The 18,347-nt window shown below is 33.0% G+C and overlaps 1 protein-coding gene across 1 annotated transcript in view; it reads right to left on the bottom strand.

Moving 5' to 3' along the window:
* Window positions 1–18,347, bottom strand: part of LOC118188507 (uncharacterized) — a 237,452-nt gene that overhangs the window by 164,269 nt on the left and 54,836 nt on the right. Inside the window, exon 2 of the mRNA XM_085815140.1 lies at window positions 6,302–6,577. Within this exon, the coding sequence (XP_085671266.1) occupies window positions 6,302–6,577 (276 nt within the window). The remainder of the gene's footprint in view (window positions 1–6,301; window positions 6,578–18,347) is intronic.

Raw genomic sequence — 18,347 nt, 5'->3', positions numbered from 1 at the left:
ATTTTTCGTCTTAAACAAATATTAATTTTAGCGACACTTTTGATGTAAATGGAGATATATTTAGGGCTAAAAAAACTTTGATTTGACATGAAATTAATATCAGAGCAGTCTTACAATTAAATCAATAAGGAAATAAAAAGACCTTTCAGATACTGGTAGTGACCTACCTCAATTCTCTTCTTCAAATCATGCATTAAATACTTCATTAGTATGTAAATCCATAAATGGAGTTTTTTTTATTTCTGTTAACATTAATTACCATCTAGACCCGCGAAATGGTACTAGCTGGATCATGGAAATCAGTATTTTTGTTAAGCTTTTTTATAACAGCTATTTTATGTGGCTGGCCGTTCAAGCGGTTAATTCAAGAAAGAATTATTGTTATTCGTGAATATTAAACAATTATTTTACTTTTTTACTCTACATAAATGAGTATTCAATATACATTTATACGATTTTGCTAAAGAAATTACATCAGTCCAAAGTCATATACTATCTTGTCTTTCCGAAATAAAATCAGGTATGTGTGCTTCTATAACCTGCATAAAAAAAGATGTCCGTTTGTTTGCGTGCACAATTTTACAAAAATTTACAATTTTATTCCGATCGTGACGAAATTTTGCACATTTGACTTCTTAAACAAGAAGAAGGTTACTGTCCACATAAGATTTCGAAAAACGCACCGGGTCAGGGCGTTTATAAATGTTGTGCTTACGACACCCATCTTGCGTAGATGTCACTCATCTTAGATTCACGTCTTAACTGTTGAGTATCCGTTGTCAGTGGAAGTCATGTAATGAATTCATAATTTTTACACAAACAATAAATATCAATATTTCGACACAGTTTCAATTTTGAAAACACATCACCCATTTTAGATTCACGTCGCCGTTGTTGTATTCCCGCTACCAGTGGAAGTCCTACAGGAATTTATAATTTCTTTTTTCACAAAAAATAAATATTCATATTTTCATAACGTTTCGATTTTGAAAGCACATCACCTATCTTAGATTCAAGTCGCCGAAGCTGCGTTCCCGCTATCAGCGGAAATCATGTAAAGGATTTATAATTTTTTGTTACTAAAAATAAATGTCAATATTTATACACAGTTTCAATTTTGAATTCGCGTCACCCATCTTCGCTATCAGTTCTTACTAAAACCTTAAGTGCCGCCGTGTTCGTTATGCTTTAGAATACTGCAGAACCTTTAAAACAGAATTTAAGTGCACCCTCTACCTGTTTTTCCGTGAATATTTTGAAAACGGTCAATAAATCGGCCATGTGATCGTGTATGGTGATTTTCTGAAAAGAAGCATAACAGATAATAAAGCAAGTTAGATGATTACTAAAACCGTTAAATGGCGCCGTATTAATTAATTGTAACAGCGTTGATCCAAAGAATTTCAATAGATTATTTTGATTAATTTTCCAGGACAGCGTAGAACCTCTATAGCAGATTTCAGAAGCGCTCTCTGTCAGTTTTTCGCGAAAACATGATTTTGAGAAAATTTACTTCCAGCAGGGATTGCCAACCCTTTTCTTACACCGATCGCTATTGAAAGAATAGTTTTCTTCAGCAAACCCTATAACATTTTTCTCTATAATATACAGTGTCCAACGTAATCGTAATACAAAAAATTGCACAAAAATAGTTAAAGATAACAATTAGACTAAGAATATAAATAAAAAAATTTAAAAAAAACTGTTTAAGAGATTTAAGTTTTATTAATCTCAAAATGGGATTTTGCGTTGAATCACTATAAACCCCGTATAACTTTTCAAATTGTAGCCACAAAATATTATCGCACCGTATTAACCACAAAATATTATCGCATTATTTTGAAAGAAATTAAATAATGAAGAATCTGCATGAATGTCTGAATGTTTTTCGCAATGTAAAAAAACGACGGTACCTAGAGTCATCCAATTTTGAATAACGTATTCGTCCACGTAGTTTATACGGCTTAATACTCTTCTCCACAATATAAATCACACTTTTAAAAACCTGTAAAATAATAAATAAATTCTATTTTATTGAAAATTATCCCAGCAGTATTACTTACGATTTTCACGATTCTTTGCAGCCCTACATTTTTAATACAATTTCATGCTAGCCTTATCCTCAAAAGCTTCATTTTTCGCTTCCAGTGTTTCAGTTTTCAAGATGCAGAATTCTCAAAATATTTTAGCCGCGATTGATCTTTAGAAATCGATATGATACTGTTTCAAAGCAATAATAATAAATTGTAATAACATTTTAAAAACATCCTTATTTATTAGGCAATAATCACCGGTGCCACTATGGTTTACCTAAGCAGCGCCTAAACTAAATTTAAAGGCTGAAGGGTCATGCTGACATTATTTTACATATATTTCCCAGTTACGTGACGCATTTCGGATTTTACGTTGAAACTGAATGAAAATACTATCAAAAGAAGCTGAAATAGGACGATTTAAAAAAGACCTCAACTGGGAAAGTCTGAAATCGGACATAACCCTATAAAATTTCATCGACCACCAGGATGTAAATATCGATCCATTGGAAGCCCATGCCTAAAGGAGACCTCTTCGCTCTGCATAAAACTCGGGATACTTCAGCTAGATCTTATAAGGTATTTTCTCTCCTTTCCGCATGCTTTCGTGGCGTAATTGTGCATACTCGTCACGCGTTCGAGAAAACATTGGAAGCATACGAGACTCGTATTCGAGAGGTCCAGCGTTCGAGCCTCGGAAAGCACTGTACATTTTTCACATCTCCTGCTTCAAAAAAAAGTCTAATGACTCTATAATCTAAATATCTTAAGAGACAAATGCTGAGTATTATATAGATTCTCTGTTATTTCTAATACAGAATAAAATTTGATAAACTTCTGTTAATGTTTCTAAGATATCGTGTCTACAAAATTAGGAGGATGCATAAAAGCAAAATTGAAAATCAGGCATCGGCGGGAATGAGGATACAAGAAACACCCACTTAACTTGGAACATAAAATGAGGTCACCTTTTTAACAACTAAAATAAGTAAGAGTCACCGAACTGCGAAAGCTAAATATGAGTTAAAAATTGTTAACAAAAACAAATAAAGGTCGGATAATTTAGGGGAGCAGCAATTACAATACTTTCGCATCATCCAAAGCATATTCAGTGCAACGTTAATTCAAAGCAATGTTTCAGTTCTTCAGCTTTTTCAATCTATGAAAAAAACAGTTATTTTTTAATAATGACCCCGTAAATAGTTAAAATAAGCTTGATGTGACAGTTGCATGCGCATAAATTGCTCGCAAAAAACATAGACGTCATGCTGTGTAATGGCGTTCTTTAATTGGGTATCCCGCGGAAAGGATGAATTCGGAAACGCTAACACGTGTTCGAGTGAAAAACGAGTTTAACGTCCCTCTTCGCACGAACGCTGAACAATATGAAGAATGAAATGAAAACTGGGTCACGAGAGTTGCAACTTTCACTTAAAACTGGTAAAAGATGAGTTATATATAGACTAAATAGTTATAAAACATACAGAAGTAAGTCGTGGTGTTCGTTTCCGGTAATTTCAATCACACAGCATATGTGCTTTTGCGTACATTCTACCAAGTTCGCCATAATAAATTTAGAACATTAGTGAAGCAAGAATTTTGAAATTTTTTGTATAACAACAGCCCGAAGAGCAGGGGTTTCCAACCAAAGGTGCCAGCGAGATAATATATTCACCTTTTGTTTAAAATAAATTAAATAATTATTGTTTAAAAATGACATGCTCGACAAAAAAGACAACAACGTCTGAAGAAGGTTTTAAATAGTCCTTCTATTTAATCCTGAAATTAAACAGATGGCACAGCCTATGCATATGAACAAAACTCCACTGCTTGCGAATAGTAAAATAACAAAGTTGAAATGACAAATTAAAAGCATCGCTGTCAGAAACTATACAAATTTGGCCTACTCAGGTGGGTCAACCTTAATGACGCGTTTTAACGTCGGCTAGCTAAATGACTAAAGCCGGAATATTAATGGGCACAGTTGGGCGATAGAAAATAAAGCTGCGAGCACCAATGCAGCTTTATTATTCAACTCTATATCTAAAACTTTCAAAACCGTCCCTGTAAGTAGTCCACAAGCTCATTTGCATGCTGATAAGGGCTACCAGAACGTAGAAATTATAGCACAGATTCAGATTATAAAAAATTGGTTAATTCGCATAAAATACCTAATTGTGTTAATTATGCATTACCGTATAACTATATTACAATTAGAACTAATTCAGAAGCAAGGAATTAATGCTTGTTACACTATATATTCTTCCCCTTGAAATGATTAACAGACAGTGGCGTAGCTAGAAGTACGATGGGGGGGGGTCGGCCTAGGCGATACATTTCTGACATGAAACATTATTTTATAGGAAGTCAGTCATGTGGATCGTCGAGGCCCATAAAGAATAATAAGATTGCGAATTGCATACCGAATTAAATTGAGTAAAAAAAAATTTACTCAATGTAAAATATTCAAAGAAATCGCAATGAGATTTCAACAACTTGATAGTCTTGTTATACCTTTTTCATTCCGTCGAAACATTTAAACGGAAAAGAGAAAATAAACCAAATTATTATCACGGTGGCATTAATTAGGAAGGACGTCTTATGGTTGTTAAAGAAGTATTTCAAAAGTTTTATTTCCGTTCCTGCTAGGGAAAACGAGACAGGAAAAATAAAAACACAATCTCCAGAACTTCCTCCAGAGTCGCTTAAAAAGCATATTTTTGAGAAATTAACGGATACTCTTAAATCTGACCAGGCAACAAAATCAACAGGCAAATCATGAGCTAACATTCAAGACACATGGAAAACATTTCGTGAAAAACCCCGTAAAGAGGCTATGGCAAACTTCAGACTGAAAACAGGTCACGATTGCATAGCACATCATCTTAATAAAATAGGTATCCTACCATCTGGTATATGCCAAATTTGCAATTCCAGCATCATGAATGCAAAGCACCTTCTTAGATGCACACAACTAGATAAAGAGTCTCAGAAACGTGGTGAGATAAGTAAACTATATATATATTAGAATGCCAGAGGTTTCGTAGACTCCTTGTAAAGACAACATCTCCTATTTTCCTTTCTTTGTTGTTTAAAATTTTCACTTTACTTTGTTATACTTTTGTTCCCATGCTCATTTATTCTGATTCTTACTTTATAAATGTTTGTTCTTTTTTATTATTTATCATTGTTCTTGTGTGATACTTCAGCTGTTTTATATGTTTGGACTGATCTTTCCAATAAAGCCATATGTAACAACAACAACAATCTCCAGAACAAAGTTCCAAATACTCTAATTCGAATGTGCGAACATTCCTTACAATCAGGGTAAGCGCTATTGCTTATGAGAATAGTTTTCTAAATAAAAATTATTTAGAAAACATTTTAGAGCTGTAAATCTTTATATTACGCTTAAGAAGTATTTAATAAATATAAATGTTTATTTTGCATTCCATAAAACTTACTGCAACTAACATTATTACTCTACACTACAGCAACTAAGTAGATCTCTACGATGTCATCGATGGTTTTGAGAACAAGAAAAAAAGCAAAATAATAATATAATTTGTAATTGCTAGAAATAAATTTTTTCTTAAGAAATAAACATAGTTTTAATTTATTTCTCCAAATGCCATTTTGACATTTTTTGTAAATAATTTGTTTGCATATCAAGAGCGGCGGTAAAGGCTGTAGCTATGCCACCGTTAACAGAAGCTGAAATTCTCTATGTCCCCTCCCGCCAAAAAAAGCTTAATTCTCTGAAAAGGAGGCCTTGAATTTCGTTTCCATTAATTTATTTATTTTACTTCTGAGTGCAACAGATTTCGAAATCTAACGAAGCATAAAATTGACTGCAATACTGAAAGTTCTTAATCCTTTTATTCTGCTTCCATCATTTCGTTGTGATTTTTTTTTTCCAGTTTGCTGTAATGAACATATGACTGACATATTAACAAACGCAAAAAGTATTAAAAAGGAAAACAATTCAGCATTTCAGAGACAAGTTTATAATGTAAAATAGTATATAACAGTCTTGCTCTCTTATGGCGCACATGTTTCAAGATTCAAATAAATAAACCGACATATTTAAAGCCGTGAGCATGAAAGTCTAAACAACAGCTCAGCTCTCGAGCAGGTCTCGTAAAAGTCTCGTTTTTTGCTTGCAAAGAATTATGAAAATAGTTTGCTTTTACACTACAGAAATTAAAAAAGTGAGGAAGAGAACTATCTTTCTAGAGGTGTTTAAAGAAATAGAAAAAGTAACTTACCTCTTTCTTTTCTCCTTCTTTCAGCGTCATTTTGAAAATACGAAGTACTTTTACGAGTGATTCTACTTGAGCAGCCCGTGTAGTCATATATTCGAATAACTCTTCTTGGCAAATACTAAAGTCTCCACACCCTACCGGTTGAGATGTGCACAGAGATTCAAAGTACATGATATGATGGGCGAAAAGAATGGCTAGATCTTCAACATTTTGACGTGAGATTGATTTCGATCCGGGATCAATGTTCAGTAAGTGAAGGATGCTGTCTGTTTTCAGGCACTGAAAAAGAAAAGCATGTTGGATAAATCATTCTGAATTTGGCTACTGTTAAATATATAAAGACACATTGAGAACTCAATGATTTTAGCGCGAACTTTATTACATATATCCAAAAGCCAGGAATACAAATAATAAATATTACACATTGTTTTCATAGCATGGTGGTAAAAATGAATCAAATATTCAAAAAGAAAGATTATATTCAGACAATAAAAAAAAAAAAAAAAAAAAAGACTTAACTAAATAGACTTAAAATGTTTTAAGTGCAAAATACTTTAAGGAACAGAATTATATGAAACAACTTATAGAGCAGAACGTTTTAGAGCAATTTCTGGAACTTATAGAACTATACAGCGCAGCTTATGGAATTGCTGTTGCGACTTATCTCACTTGATCAGAACGAGCCCGCGTTGACAGCAAGATTACGCCTGCCCTTTGTCTAGATCCTTGAGCACGATACAGTTGGTAGTACGACTTCGCTTAGTTCTGCCCACAATTTTGAGGGAGAGCACCCCTTGGGGGGGAACAGGTCTAAGTGTCCTCTATCTCTCTTTCACTACCACCAACCTCTCGAGAGGACGTTTCGCTCGCTATATATTTAGAGTGCTTCCATGCCGCAAAGACACTATGGGAAACAACTTATGGAATAAAGCTATTTGGAGTGCTACATACTGGTAGTTTGATCGCAGGCAGACGGATTGACTGCATGGTTAATTTTTGACGTGCTCACCATGTGTAAAGCGAATACGAGCTAGTTTTCCTCAAAAAATTCTCCACGAAGACAGTTCTTATTTCAGCCTTCGTGTGCTTTGCCATATTCAAGTAACCTAACCCAAGCTAACCTTCATCTGTGGAAAAATAACCTGCAGCATCGGATATTTCGTGGTTTTTCTTTTAAAGCCAGGGGTCTTCATACTGTATTCCGCAGAGTGGGTCCAAATAAAATTCGAAAAGAAAATTATAAAGCACTCACACAAGTTGGCTAGTGTTCATTAACTAAAAATATAAAGATGTACTTATTAGAACTTAGCTTTGAAGCTTAACGTGCACTCATCAATGTCAAAGAGAATGACGTGCAATGCTTTTCAAAACTAAGCAGTTTTCTAATAGAAAATGATTTAGACGACAGTGTTAAAAATTATGCAATGCAACACCTTCTTCATTTGAAGAAAACTACAAGAGAAGAAAAAACTAAGTATTTTTGACTGAATAAAAATTCCGTTCGAGTAACTACGATAAACCAAAGAGCTTGCCAATGAAGGAAAGGGAACAACTTATCGACATATCACAGGTTCGACATTAAAACCTAAATTTAAACAACAGCGGCTCCTAAATTTTTTATTTCAGATTCACGGAGAGTTCCTAGAAGTTTCTCACATGGCTAGATTTTAATGCCATTTGCGACAACGTATTTAAGCGAAATATTTTTCTCAACGTATGTTGTAACAAAAACAAAATATAGAAACAAAGTAAATGCAGAACGTGAATTGCGATTGTAAAAGCCAAACTTCGAGAATGTGTAAAAAAATGCAAGCACACATTTGTCACTAAATAGAACGCAAAGGTAGGTGACATATGGAGCACGCGTTAATGCTATTAATGAGTAAATTACATTAATTTTATGTTAACATTTTTAATACAAAATACATTTCTTTAATTGTCTTCACATTAAGTATCACACATGTCTTCACATATACGGATTTACTTTAAATATTATTTTAAGATAAGGGGGTATGGGATTCCCCCCCCCCGAAAAAAACCTCATAGTTCGAAAGTTTCCGTGAGTGGATAAAGTTTGAAGACCACCGGTCTGTGCCAAAGCAGATACGTTTAAGCGAACAGTCACTTATCTTTAATTAAAGATGCTGAAAAATTATTACAAGATTTTACTCAGATACATCATAAAAATGAATATTGTTCAGTTTTTAAATAACAGCATTGTTTGTTTTGTACAATCATCAGTTTTATGAACTCATCAGAAATCCTGTTGTTTAAATACTAAAACATGCAAGAATGCATGCAATAGGGTACATTTTTAAATCTAATGATTTAAATATAGCTAGAGCGTTAATACTCTGCAAGAATTACAATTTACTGCAAGTTCAGAAAAAACGAAGACCACCTTCTAAGTGAATGGGCCGTGTGTAGGAGGACCTCCAAGAACCTTAAGGGAGGCCGTTGACCAGGGACAAACGACGCTGGAGTTAAAAGGTCCAGCTGCGATGTCAAAAGAGAAAATCTCGTGTTCTGATGGAAAAGCTTAACTTAGTACAATAGTTTACGCTTCAATTATTACTTCAGAATTTAAACAGGAACAAATAAATACTTTTTGTTGAAATTTAGCTAACATATCATGATCTAAAAGTGTTACTAAAAATAAAATAAAATTCAAATGATTTAATACCGATATAGAAATTTAAAAATACTTTCGAAATAATTATAAATATTAAGAACATAATAAACTCAGTTTATCTTTTATTTTTCCTCCCTGTCATTTTTTTAACAACAGGAGGTGCTATGAGTTTCCAAACTCACTTTTTGTCCACATCACTTTTGCGTCCAATCACTTTCCAAATTCTTGCCACTAAATACTAACGCAATATATTATTTCAAATAATAAATAAATAAGTAATGAAAAATCTGTAGGTATGCATGCATGATCCTCGCACTGTGGAAAAACTACGGCACATGAAGCCGCCGAATGTTTAATACGCGTAGGCCTGTATCCGAATACGGGTACCTCTGAGCCGAACTTAAAATTGAAAATTCGAATTGTTTTTTATTTATTTCATATTCTGTACAAAATTAAGGAATTTCTGTTTAACAAACTCAGCGATTCGAAAGCGAGAAGCGCACTGTTCGAAATAAAACATTGTTACTTCTAGCGCGCCAGACTGTTGCCATTTGACAAAATGTAAGATACTTATCTTTCAGTTTTTATCCACAAATTCGATTATTTAAAAAGTAATGTGCTCGCCTTTCCCTCAGATAGAATGCTTTTTATCTGAAAATACCAGGATGTTGCCATCCAGTAATAATATACGATATTAACTTTCAAATTTAATGTGTCTACTGCAGTATAATAAACTAAGGGATTTAAAAGCAATAAACACAGTTAAGAATATTTTTTCTATTTTTAATATGATTAATTTAAATAAAAAATACATTTAAATCACGAAACATCTAATTAGAAATTATGAAATATTTTTAGAAAATGACATCAACACAATACACGCCGCTAATTAAACTCAGCCGCTTATCCCGTTCGGATTTCCAGGAACTAAAACAAATAAATACTGCTCAACAGAAAAACCGCCGCTTATTAAACTCAATGTTTGACAAAAGACTGATTCTTCAGTGAGTATAGCACCTAATAAAGGTTTTCGTAGTTCATTCATTTAGATCCATGTTGTGGGTTGTGGCTTTATCATTTAGGTATGTAATGCTTCAAACGTTTCCATCGTAAAAATCCTCCGCTTGAGATAGATACTTTGCTTTTACAGAGACTTTTAAAAAAAAAGCTTATGAAATGTTTCTGTAGACTGAAGAAAAAGTAATAAAAGCACTGGTCATGCTTGTAATCATGAAGTGGCAGATCGACTAAACAAACAAAGGGCAATCTTTCTGCTGGTTAGAAACGTAAATTTTGAAATTTGAATAAGTCATTGGAAGAAGACCCCCCCCTTTTTTTGTTTGTTTGTTTTAAATTTGTTACATCTCGAAAAACCAAGCGAAAAGACGTAAGCCTGGACGAAGAGGATAAATTGTTAAAATATTTTAATGTTCTTTGTTATTTCAACCAGAGGAAAACTGCATATAACCTGAAAACATTGTGCAATGAACTTACAAGGAATTTTAATTAATGAAGAACTAATAAAACACGCAATCATCTCAAGGAAGCACAAAAGAGGCAGAATATCAAGAGACGTGGATACTGCTCTTTTACAACGTCTCTCAATATTCTTGCCTTTAATTCTACAGCTATTTTCACTAATCCGCTAAATGCTAGGGCAGAATTTTATATCAATTGGCATATGGCTCACAAATTGGAGAAAGAGAAATTCAACATTATTCACCCGAAATTGCACGATCAGAAGAAGCGGATCATCATGCAGCTGATATCTGGACACAAAAGACGTTTTCTTGGGTTGCTAAATGAATACCAGCCACTCGAATTTATAATACAGACGAAACTGGACTACATAATAGAACATTTGCCAGAACAACAGATTAATCTCTAAAGATGAAACAGAAGTTGATTTAAGACACTGAAGGAATAAGTTACTGTTTTATTAGCGTGCATTATGGACCTAACTACTAAGAAGACAGCTCTAGTTATTGACAAAAGCAGAAAACCTCGATGTTTGAAAGCAGTTACTTCTAATTTACCATAACAACAAGAACTCATGGATGATAAATAGTATTTCTACCGAGTTTCTTTTGAAATGGGACAGCGGACTGAAAAAATATAGCTTTACCATTTAGATATATGCGCAGAACACATATCTCTCTTTGAAAAACAAATGTCTCTTCCTGCAGATCCACCTTCTAAAATTTAGAACTTAATTTTAGGGCATTATAAAAGCTTTCAAATGTCATTACAGAAAAGATGTTCGGTAAATGATAAACAGAATTAATTTTGTGAAAACTCCAATTCGAAGGAGCTCAGCAAGTCGATTTGTCTGCTATAGGTTATATATGCTAGGTTCAATGCAGGGACTAATCTCTTAAAATCATTTAAAAACTGTTTTCGAAAATGTGACTTTCACGTAGAAGAATTTTCGGAGGAATTGAAAACTGTAGCTAACGTTTCAAATATCACTGAGGGAAGTTATCAGGATTCATTTTTAGAACAATTTTCAGTTCACAACAATATTTATACAACGCGTATAAAAACTGATTGTGAAAGTGTTAACTGCAGAAACTGAACACGAAACTGATACAGAAAAAAGTGATGACATGCCATCATCAACCAAATCTAGAAACGCACCGCAAATTAAAAAAAAAAAAAAAAAATATTGAACTTAAAAGTAGTGATGAAAAAAAAACTACTAGCACTTTCACGAAATTGAGAATGCAATTGAAAAACTGTTGTTGAACAATATGAAACAAACGAAGATAGAACAGTTGTTTGTAAAAGATGGTATTTCTTCAAGAACATAATCATAAAAATATTTTTTATAAAAACGTTTAAAAATGAATTTCATAATTTGCGTATATAGTTTAATTTTAGAATTAATTTGTAATTATTATTTTAGGATTAATGAATGAATTAATTGTTAATTATAAACTGACTTGCAAATGTAAAAATGAATTGAAAAAATGAAAAAATGTAAAACTTATCACAATTTGCAGTACACAAATTGCCGTTTATTAAACTCAGTCGCTTAAATAAACTCATATATGCTTGGAAGAAAAGTGATTTTAATACAGTGAATATATATGAAATGTATTGCAGCCTCTAACACTATATCGGGAATTCTAAACATATGTTGTTTTAAATATTTGCGATTTTGCTCTTGAATGTTATGTGGCGTCAGTACCAAAAAACGACGCTTCATAATAGAGCTAAACAGAGAAAACAGTAGTGTTAGCAGGAGTGAATCAAAGAGCAGATTGCTACGATGGCCGACGAGAGCGTAAAACACCTTAACAAATCTTCTAATGCGACGTTGAAATCTGAAACTTTTCAGGTTTTCTTACCTTCTCTTTCCCTCTCTGAACACGACTTTTCATTTCTAGAGAGTTCACCAAACTTTAATCAGATCTAAAAAATTACATCTTAATCGCTTCATATATCACTTATTACTAAAAATCAACAATACTGTGCTATTTTACTTAAATTGATGTTCCATCCATTTAATTTAAAATGGTTTAAAAAACGCATGATAAAATGGCACTATTTCAGCGTTTTTAATTCACGACTCTTCAAATACCTATCAGCTTTTACAGCACAGAATAAAACTGATTACCGTAATTTAATACCTAAAACGCGATAACGAGTTTGCCGCAAACTAAATTCTCATTTCCGAGCGATTTGTTATTCGGGTACGTCTGAAGAAAGAAATGTGTGAACCATAGCAACTACAGGGAGAAAAGTCATTAATTTCCAACTTACCCTTTGGATTAAATTTCTGCATTAATGAAAGCGAAAGCAGACGATGAGAAAATGAAGGTCAATTGCCTCATGCACAGGTTGATGTTATTTTTAGGTTGCTTAAGTTCTTTGAACTGACCCATTACCTGAGACGCGCCCCATCGGAACATAGCCATTTCCAACGGCAAAACAAGATCTCCTCTGCCAAAGTAATAATAAAAAAATGATAATAATAATCGATAGCTGCCAGAGAGCTATATCGATTATTATTTTTTCGAAAGTGGTATTAACATATGCCCGGCCGCCTTATGTTTGAGTAGTCAAGCGAGATGACTGGAATGCTAATGAAGTTAAAAGCAAGAAGTGGACGGAGTTTTTTTTACCCCAAAAAACGCAAAGAGCAAGATATGTATATAATATAAAGGAAAAAAAAAGTTTTGTGCGCTTTGAAGCATCTTTTTCGTGGAATAAGTATAATTATAGCAGACGCTGCTTAGTGTGATTGCGGTTATTTGGATACTATTACCGAACTGCCGAAAGACCCGCTCGTTTGAATACGAAAAAATAGAAAATACATAATTTATTGTGATCAATAGATTCGGTTAACATTATCAATTTATTATAAAATAATATTTTTTAATTGAAGATAAGTGGCCAAAAAAGTGCATTATAAAAAAATGCTGCCAAGTTACACAGAAATGTCGCCAAGGAATGGATTAAGTTACCAAACATTCTGGTTTAGATTTTAATGAGCTATTTAAAATTTAAAAAAAATTAAATTATGTGGAATAAAAACGTACTTTAACGCGGATTTTTAATATTCTATCAACTCTGAGGGGAGCAGGCACAAGTTCCTCTTCTTCAGGAGCGAAAAAATGCTTTAATTTTTTCAAATTTTTTTCTCAATGTTTAATGTTATCAAAATAATCGTGGACAAACATGATCACATCAAGCGTTAAGTGTGTATACCATTTAGAAAAAGTATCAATTAAAAGACGTCCTGTTTAACCCTGAAATTTTCTTAAATGCAAAATATAGAGGAATGAGTCAAACAGTAAAGACGTAAAGCCAATAAAGTAAATATAAAATACTTTATGTAAATTAATCTCTAATTGATAGAATGGCTCGAGCTCGTATCGTTTACGTACCATTGGGCCCGAGTTCGAATTCAAAGTTTGAATGTTTGTAAGCGTATAGTGTCTATGCAGCATGGGGCATTTAAAATATTAGTTATCAGAAAGTCCTCTGAAGAGGTCAGGCGGTAGAAGAGGGATAAAAAAATCTTAGTTAAAAAAAACCTCTCAGTTGTGACGTAACAGAAATGGATTATTCTCCCTTTAATATTGACATGGAAACTTTTAAAATGCAAAACTGGAGCTAAAGAATTGTAGACCTCAAAACCTGAACGCTTGAATGCTGATACGGAAAATCTGGAGAAAAATTAGGTATGACCTTAGTTTACAGCAAAAATGGTCTGCTTTGAAAAACATGGAAAAGAAGATAAGATAATTTTCAATACTTGGATTAGTATTCCTGACTCATATGATCATTTGAAAAAGCTTGCATTTGTTGTTTTTTCTTTCTTTTTCTTTTTTTTTTTTTTTTTTTTCTTTCTCAAGCATGAACCTTATCAAAAGTTAATTGAGACATCGTCTCATTGATGAGAACTTAGTAATCCTGCTTGAAATTAAAAACAATGACGTACAAACCTGACTTATCCAAACTTTCCAAGGAAATGTAGTGTCACTGTTCACATTAAATGCTTGTTCTGTCATATTTTTATTTCAATGTAAAAAATATTTTATCAATAAATAAGATTATTATTTTATTATTACACCCGGTTTATTTAATGTTAGTAGCTAATTAAAACAGACTCCTACACGAATGATTCTTGAAAAGAAAATTTGAATTGATCTTTGGCTCTTTTGACTAATGAGTTTGCCGACCACTGGTCTAAATACATATTCATTTAGTATCCTCTAAGATGTTTCGCTCTTCCATCTAGCCCATCTCTATGGAGAACCTCTCTACTAATAAGCCATATTTAACTTTAAAACAGCCCTTTCAGGCGACCTTTAAAATGTGAATTCTTTCGGATATTTTTTTTCGATATTTATTTTCTCTTTTTTACTTTTTTCTTTTTGAACTGCCCATAAAGTAACAAGCAATTACTGCGAAACAAGTAAATGTTGTTACAACAGAAGTGTGCCATCGAAACGAGTCTCTTACTTTCCTTTTGTTTTATACTTCGCAAATGGAAATATTGCTCAACGGAGCTGAAAAAATATTTGCTTCAGTGCGCCGCTACACATAAATGAATCGCGCAACTCCGAACATAGTGAATAATCCGACTTCATAACAAAGCTTCCGAACAACAGAAATTGTACAAGTTTTATCAACTACAATAAGATGACGTAACAATAAACGCTTATGGAATTAAATGCAAATACTTTAATTTAATACGATGTTATGTAACGTCTTATTTACTAAAGAAATGAATTTATTGCTAAAACTTAATAGTTAAATCTGGACTCAAAAGAGACTCTTAAAAACTTGGACTCTTAAAAATTATCATTTTAAGCAAACTGAAGTATAAACTTGTGATACTGAAAGAATTAAAAAGATTTTTCTCGTTTTTATGAGCTTTTATTTAGTTCACTCATGGTTTTGTTGCTATAGTTCGAAGTTTGTCATTGATTTTTAATCTACTTCCTGATAAGCTATCGAATTCAAATTTTGTGCATGCATTTTTTGTAGATGACAATAAATTGTGGTAAAGCAATTTGATTAATAAGCCTCAGAGGTTTAAAAGCAGTGTTTGATCATTTGGCAAAGTAAATTACTTATCTCTTAAATCTGATCGACAAACTCGACGATTTAAAAGATATGCGTTGCCAGTGTCAGAAATAAAATATATGTATCTTCTACGCGTTTATATATGTTATCATTCGGCAAAGTGTACCACGTTTCATTTTCTTTGAAACTGAGTGTGTATGTATTAACAAACTTAGCGATTTAAAATCAAGAAACTCAGTTATTCCTCAATCGTATTACTGATTGCTAGCTAGATGCAGTAAATTAATTCAGTTTTATATTTCTCTGTTTCAAACATATTATATTTCATGCATATAACTTCCGTTTTAAAAGAGTTGACTTTGATCTATAAAGATTTTTAAGAAGTTCTGCTTCCCCCCCCCCCAAATTTAATTAATACATGTGTCAGGATTGCTGTTTCTTCTAATTGCGTTTGGAAATATATCTGGATTCCTGAGTAGGAACAGGGAGTTTACTCAAAACTTATGTTCGTGCGTGTGTAGAAAATATAGAACAAATACGAAGGGTTAACTTTACCCTTTATTTCTCACAGCGTACAGCTGTTCCCGCACTTCGGGATACAGAGACCAGCACTTATGGTCTAAAACGTAGAAAATAAGAAATAAACTAACTTAACTAAGAACTAAACTTAGATGCTCTACAGAGAGTAGTAACGAGAGTATTTAACACTACGTCCGGCCTTAAAGGCAGACATGAACTGACTGAAAAGCAGGCGCGTAGTAAGGCAGCGAGATGTCTCTCTCTCTCACTCTCTTTTGGCTAAAAGCGCTTTAATTATTTTAACTAAATTTTCTTTACTGATATTTCATTTGTATATAACTCAGAAACTTTGAAAATTCTACTGAAAATTCTTCGGCTGCTCCTTGAAAAAAGACCAAGGAATTTTGAATAATTTTATATTCTTCATATTTTATAATCTTTAAAACTTTTTAATTGTTTACATGATTTTTTAATTTGTTTATTTGCTTGTAGAGATCCATTTATTTTGGTTAATAGTCAATTTTTAATTAAAGCAACTTTCTTTTCATTTTCATTTTCACCCACGCTTTGCTGCCACAATGCTAATCAGATAGCGCACGTTTATTCAATTTAAGGTAGAAAGACGTGCTAGAAGTAGTTTAAGCGAAGGTTTCGGAAAGTGATTTTAGAGCGTGTTGTGACTGCTTGAAGGCCAGGTTGTTACTTGACTTACTAGCGATTTGATTCTGTGGCGTTGAGTGCTTCTAGTCACTAAGCTCGTTTCCTCCAGCTTCTACGAGTCAGTCTTTCTGCGCGTTTAAATTATCCTGTGAGCCGTTAGCTTAGTTAAATTACATTTTAATTTTAAGTTAAACATTACCTGTTTCAGTTAAGCCAGAAGTGTTGGCTTATGTAAGCCTAAGTGGGATTGTCTGTTCAACCTTATGTGATTGAATAAAGGTTTCTTTGTACCTGTTGTCCTAAAACCTGAGGATAATTCCTCATACAGTCTACAGTCTGCAAGACCTCGTTAGTTTACGCTACCAAAAAGAACGAGACCCTATATGCTTTTATGGAGTAGCCTACTTTTCCTAATTTAATTTTAATTTACTTTTTACTTAATATGATTAGTTATATAAAAAATTCATCACACTAATTAAATCCTGAGCAATTATGTACATAAATATAATTAATAATATAATATAATAATTAACTATAAATAAACTCTTGATAATCAAGTGAAACCTACATAGCACATATCACCAAAAGCCACTAAACCAGAGATAACCATTAATGTGAAGTTCCATCATTAACACGTATCTCTTCTCTGCAAGATCATATACTTAGGGCATAAGTCCGTGATCTAGAGTCATCAGAAAAAGTTTCTCTTTTAAAGAACTTTTCATCTACAAAAGAGGTTTATAACCTAAGACCTTTTACTGAATGAAGCAGTCATCTTCAATTGAAGGACATATATAGATATCTACGAAATGACATTTTTCGGATGATTGATATATAAAAGGTAGGAGCACAATAGGTAATAAAAAGAAGAAAGATATGAATAGCTTTCTCTCGAACGTGAAAGTTGGGAAAACCGCAGGCTGAACTTCACGAAAACTAATTCTGAACGTTAAAGAAGTAGAGTGTGAATAAAATAGACCTGAACAGAAGTTAATGATCGAAGAATTCGTTAGAAGAAAGCTGAAAAGAACTTTAAACTTCCAAAGAAAAGATTTTTTTCAGGTGAAGGATAGGAGGTATGGAAAACTACTAGAAACAGGAAAAAAATATATGAAAAAATATGAAAATAATAAAATAATGAAAAATATGAAAAAAGTACATGATTCCAAAGAGGTTCTTTCTCAGCTTAAAATATTGGTAATTAATAATAATTTTAAAAATTATAAATGGGCTAATTGCTGCAAATAATTAGCTCGTAATTAGATTAGATACACTGGAAAACTCGTGAAACTTCCAACACAAATGACAAAACCAGCCAGAAACCGAATCAAAGTGGAATCTTCACTTTTCAATGACTTTATCTAGGCAATCATACCGTCCAGTGGCAAAATGGTAAGACCTTTAGGCTTTTTCTAAAAGAGAATTAAAATATTATTTGTTTCATAACAAGCCAAACTTCCCAATGGCAAAACAGTGGCGACCTTTAGGCCTTTTTGCAGCAAGAAGCATGACAAATAAACTGTGCGTTAGGCAGTCACACCGTCTAATGGTAGAAAGATAGAGAGCTTTAGGAATTTTATAGCAAGGAACACGAAAATCAGCTGTGTCTTTGTCAGTCACACCTTTCAGTGGAAGAATGGTCGAGACTTTTAGGTTTTTTTTGTAGCAGGGAACATGCAAAATTAAATATGTCCTAGC

This window comes from Stegodyphus dumicola, chromosome 4 (assembly GCF_044657685.1).
Source record: "Stegodyphus dumicola isolate Sdum_Otavi_A_Nest chromosome 4, ASM4465768v1".
Lineage (NCBI taxonomy): Eukaryota > Metazoa > Arthropoda > Arachnida > Araneae > Eresidae > Stegodyphus > Stegodyphus dumicola.
Note: the sequence above shows the minus strand (reverse complement) of the source record. Positions and strands in the feature narration are given on the sequence as shown.